The sequence below is a fragment of the Haplochromis burtoni genome, unplaced genomic scaffold (assembly GCF_018398535.1).
Source record: "Haplochromis burtoni strain Fernald_Lab_line unplaced genomic scaffold, NCSU_Asbu1 Contig_47, whole genome shotgun sequence".
Lineage (NCBI taxonomy): Eukaryota > Metazoa > Chordata > Actinopteri > Cichliformes > Cichlidae > Haplochromis > Haplochromis burtoni.
In genome coordinates this window covers 836,626-840,666 of record NW_024582408.1, presented here as the reverse complement: position 1 = coordinate 840,666, position 4,041 = coordinate 836,626, and the positions used below count along the sequence as shown (strand labels likewise).

The window sequence follows — 4,041 nt, the reverse complement described above, 5'->3', positions numbered from 1 at the left end:
TGCTGTGCTTTTTTGGAAATCGAATTTCCCAGAGGAACCCACCCGAGGGATTAATAAAGTTCTATCTAATCTAATCTAATCTATTTTGACCTGAATGTAGAGATTTATAACAGTTTTGTTGGTTTCAGGGAGTATTCTAGCTGTGATTATGGCTGATCCAAATGCCAGTGGGAAAAGCAACCGCTTCGTTGGCATCTGCATCCAGAGAGGAGGAAAAGGGCTGGGAGCCACATTTGTCCTGAGGAACATCATTAATAACCAAGGTGAGGTTTGTTTGTTTTGTAAGAAATGTCTTCTGAATGCAGAGGATCAGGGGTACTGCATGAGGAAATTAGGAGCAGCAGAGAAATATGTGAGCATGGTCCAGGACATGCACAAGGACAGGAAGACAGCGGCGTTCTGGGATTATATCACGGATTGTTGAGAGATGAGATTAGGCAGGAATCTCTGTGAACTGTGTTGTTCGCAGACGACATTATGATTTGTAGTAAGAGTAAGGAGCAGGTGGAAGAGAAGAGGAATGAAAATCTGTAGAATCAAGACAAAATACGCATGTGAATGAGAGGGAGACTGGTGGAAAGGTGAGGTAGAGAGATAGTGAGGATAGATGAGTTTAGATACCTAGGGTCAAACAGCCAAAGCAACAGACAAGAAGAAGAGAGTGCAAACAGGGTTGAAATGAGTTCCTTTTTAGCAGTGAGACTTTAAAGGAAGCTTTACAAGATAGATATTGAGACCTGCTGTGATTTGAGATACTAATAAAAAGTTAAGAGGATGAGCTGAAGATGTTAAGGGTTTTATTTGGAGTGCCTAGGATGGCTTTTGCTTTATTCTTTGGGTTGTAAATCTATAAAGAAGGTGTTGCAGATAAGCAACACCTTCTTTAGCCAGGTGATCAGGGATAACCCATGTTTTAATAATGTACGCCTGTGTTTTTGACCTAGGTGTGGAGATCTGCTATGAACTGTACAACCCTCGTATTCAGAAGATTGAGGTGCTGAAGCTGGAGAAAAGACTAGACGATAATCTGATGTACCTGAGAGACGCTCTGCCCGAGTACAGCACTGTGGACCCTGAAATGAAGCCGGTGCCTTTCTCACCTACTGGAGAGGTGCCTGTCAACAAGGTGAGAGAACTTAAAGGTGAACTGAAACAACTGGATCAAGTTGGGCTTCTCCAAAGCAAACTCATCTAATACACGCAAATGTTTTTTTTAAATATTTTTGATGAACCTTTATTTATTATTACTGATATTACTACAGGTCTTATTTGTAGCAGTGCTGAAATAAATAGGCCAAATGTGTGGGATTTGATAAGTGTTGAGCCCAGTCCAGTTCAGTCTATTTATTTAACAGACCTAAGATGCAAGAATAAAACTGCAGCATTTTGAACCAAAAACAATTACTTGTTTTTATCTGTCCTCCAGATCAAGGTAAGGATGCGTCCAAAGCCATGGTCTAAACGCTGGGAACGGCCTAAGTTCAACCTCCAGGGCATCCGCTTCGACCTCTCCCTGACCCCAGAACAGATGGAGCATGCCCAGAAGTGGGCACAGCCGTGGCTGGAGTATGACATGCTAAAAGAGTACGACACATCCAAACTGGAGGAGCAAATCATCAAAGAAGTCCAGCAGGAGATGAGCAAGTGAAACAAACAACTTTTTTTCTTATTACCATCAGTGCAGACACTTCAAAATTGGAAGATGAGGCGGTCATGGATGTGGAGCAAATCAAGTCTTATTCCAAGTGGTTTACAACAGCCACACCTCTTTATCTAACAAGAAGTGAATATGGATATTGATGTTCTATTTGTAAAAGCATTGTCTTCTTCATGTCTGCGTTTCAGTCTGCTGAGGAGTTCTTCCAGTGTCACTAATTTTAGCTGTGACATTCACAGTATGAGATGAAGTATCGTCTGTAATAAAGCTAATTAATCCTGCAAAGCGTTACAACTGAATTTCATTGCCTTGTTATGGTCTGTGTTCTTTGTTTGGAGTTGTGACACCAGGTGGCGGTGTTTCTCTACTCAAGTCGCCTCCCTTAGCAGTTACATAACTCCCGCACTGTTTTGAGGAGAAACCACTGCCGTGCTAAATAAACAAATAATGTTTTATTTAAACTAATGATGACAGGACCACTCCAAACAAGCAGGTTAACTGAGATGTTTTTTTGGGTCGATTTTTCCATCCGTTCATGTTCTAAGGGGTTTATGGGCTAAACCTGGCAGCCGTAACCCAGAACCTTGGTATTGAAGGAGCACACACACCAAAGACACCCGGTAGTGTTTTACTGTTGTGGATGGAAAATTGTGGTGTTGAGATGGTATGTTAGAGCGTCAGTTGGGTAGTATAAAAACTCTTGGACTCCTTATGTTATGTCTGCTCACTGTGAGTGTGTGTGTGTGTGCGCGTGTGTGTGTGTGTCTGTGTGTATAAACATGCTCAATGAGTCCCTGCACTCTAATTTCTCCATATTACAGGATGAGATGTGGAGAAAATGGTCTCTAATACAGGAGTAGCAGATGTTTGCTGAGCTCATTATGGACCACACAGATTCCCTGTGTGGAGATAGAGCGGAATAAAGGGAGTGAGGACTCGTGTTACATTTAGGGTCATGGAGTGGAAGAAAGCCTTTAACTGTGATATACAGCAATTCACAGTGTATCTGCTAAAGTTAATGGTTTGTAATTGTTTTAGTCGAATTGCCAAATCTTCTGCACCTGTTGAATAAATAGGTTTCCACATCGGTGCAGTGTTGTACACACTGTGTTTACTCCGGCTAATTTATTCTCTGCCTAATTAGATGTGACCTGCAGCAAAGAAAACCAACTCCATGTGCTTCTGTATACAGTTGACTGAGAGCCTATCCTGCGTGTCGTCATTATGCTACCTACTGAACCTGCAGGCCCTTTCACCTTTTTCGGTATTTCTCTTTGAGGCTGAAGTTCCCATGTGGAGGCGGCAACAGAAATGTTTATGTTGCAGCATATTACCGAGTCTTTAGGAGCATTCCACGGCGACACCACTGAACTGGTAAACCACAAAGTTACACAGTCCGTGTTACTGCTGTAGGGAAACGTTGCCGGTGTGCGTATGTGTGTGTGATTTAAACTGTATGTGCCTCCCCTGCCCTCAGGTTGACTGCTGCACCTGGAGTGCAGTTGAAGCCCTTTGGCTGGGAAAGAAGATCAAACACCAGGTTTTTTTTCTGTCTCTGTGTCTCTGTGTCTTGCTCACACACACAGACACATACAGTAACTTGCAGACAGGCTATCATACCAGCCCTCCATAACAGACAGACGCTCTAAACAGTGCCAACTGTAAATGTCTGGGGCAACCTGTCTGTCAATCCTCATGCTGAAACTAGATACACTCCATTCACGGTTGCTGTGAAATCGAGGTGTGGCATAAGGGTTTGTGGAGACATAACCTCACCCCCTCAATAACATCCAACTGCAAAGGATGGAGGCCTGATGATAGTTACAGTGCCACACACCACACTGTAGGAATGCAGGGAGGGACATGCTCTTCTAATCTGTCTTCCTCCCTTTCCCTGGTACTCCCATGACCTTCATCTCTTTTTCTCTCTAAGGTGGGATAGCTCTTGAAAAGCAGGCAGGTTGATGAATTGGAGAGGATGTGAGGGTGTGCAGCAACTCCCACAGATTGAGATTTTGAGGTAATGTCTTCCACCGGGCCAATATAGCACAGTCTCACTCTACTGGATCAGAGTGCTGATCTCTTAACATCTCTGTCATCGTGTGATTTCTTATTCTCCTGTCTGCAGGCCTGGGGAAATTAGTTTCAGTCTCTCTATCTCTGTCAGCGTGTGTGAACTGTGTTTGAGCTGTCTGTGTGTATGACAAGTGCAATGGGATACTGGGCCACCCATAGGCCCCAGGTAAATTACACCCTCTCACTGTGTGCATGTGTGCTTACACATGTGTGTATGTGCTCCTTGGGGCCACCCATAGTCCTAGGTAAATTACACACTTGAGTTTCACCATATGTTTCCAGTGAAACGACACAACCGTCTGCTCCTC

The 4,041-nt window shown here is 43.6% G+C and overlaps 1 protein-coding gene across 1 annotated transcript in view; it reads left to right on the top strand.

The window, feature by feature from the left end:
* The window catches only part of mrpl19 (mitochondrial ribosomal protein L19), a 3,171-nt gene extending 1,233 nt beyond the window's left edge, over positions 1-1,938 (top strand). The window contains exons 4-6 of the mRNA XM_005921614.3: positions 129-263; positions 945-1,126; positions 1,427-1,938. Of these exons, the coding sequence (XP_005921676.1) occupies positions 129-263; positions 945-1,126; positions 1,427-1,648 (539 nt within the window). The 3' untranslated portion in view covers positions 1,649-1,938. The remainder of the gene's footprint in view (positions 1-128; positions 264-944; positions 1,127-1,426) is intronic.
* Positions 1,939-4,041: the final 2,103 nt, after the last annotated feature.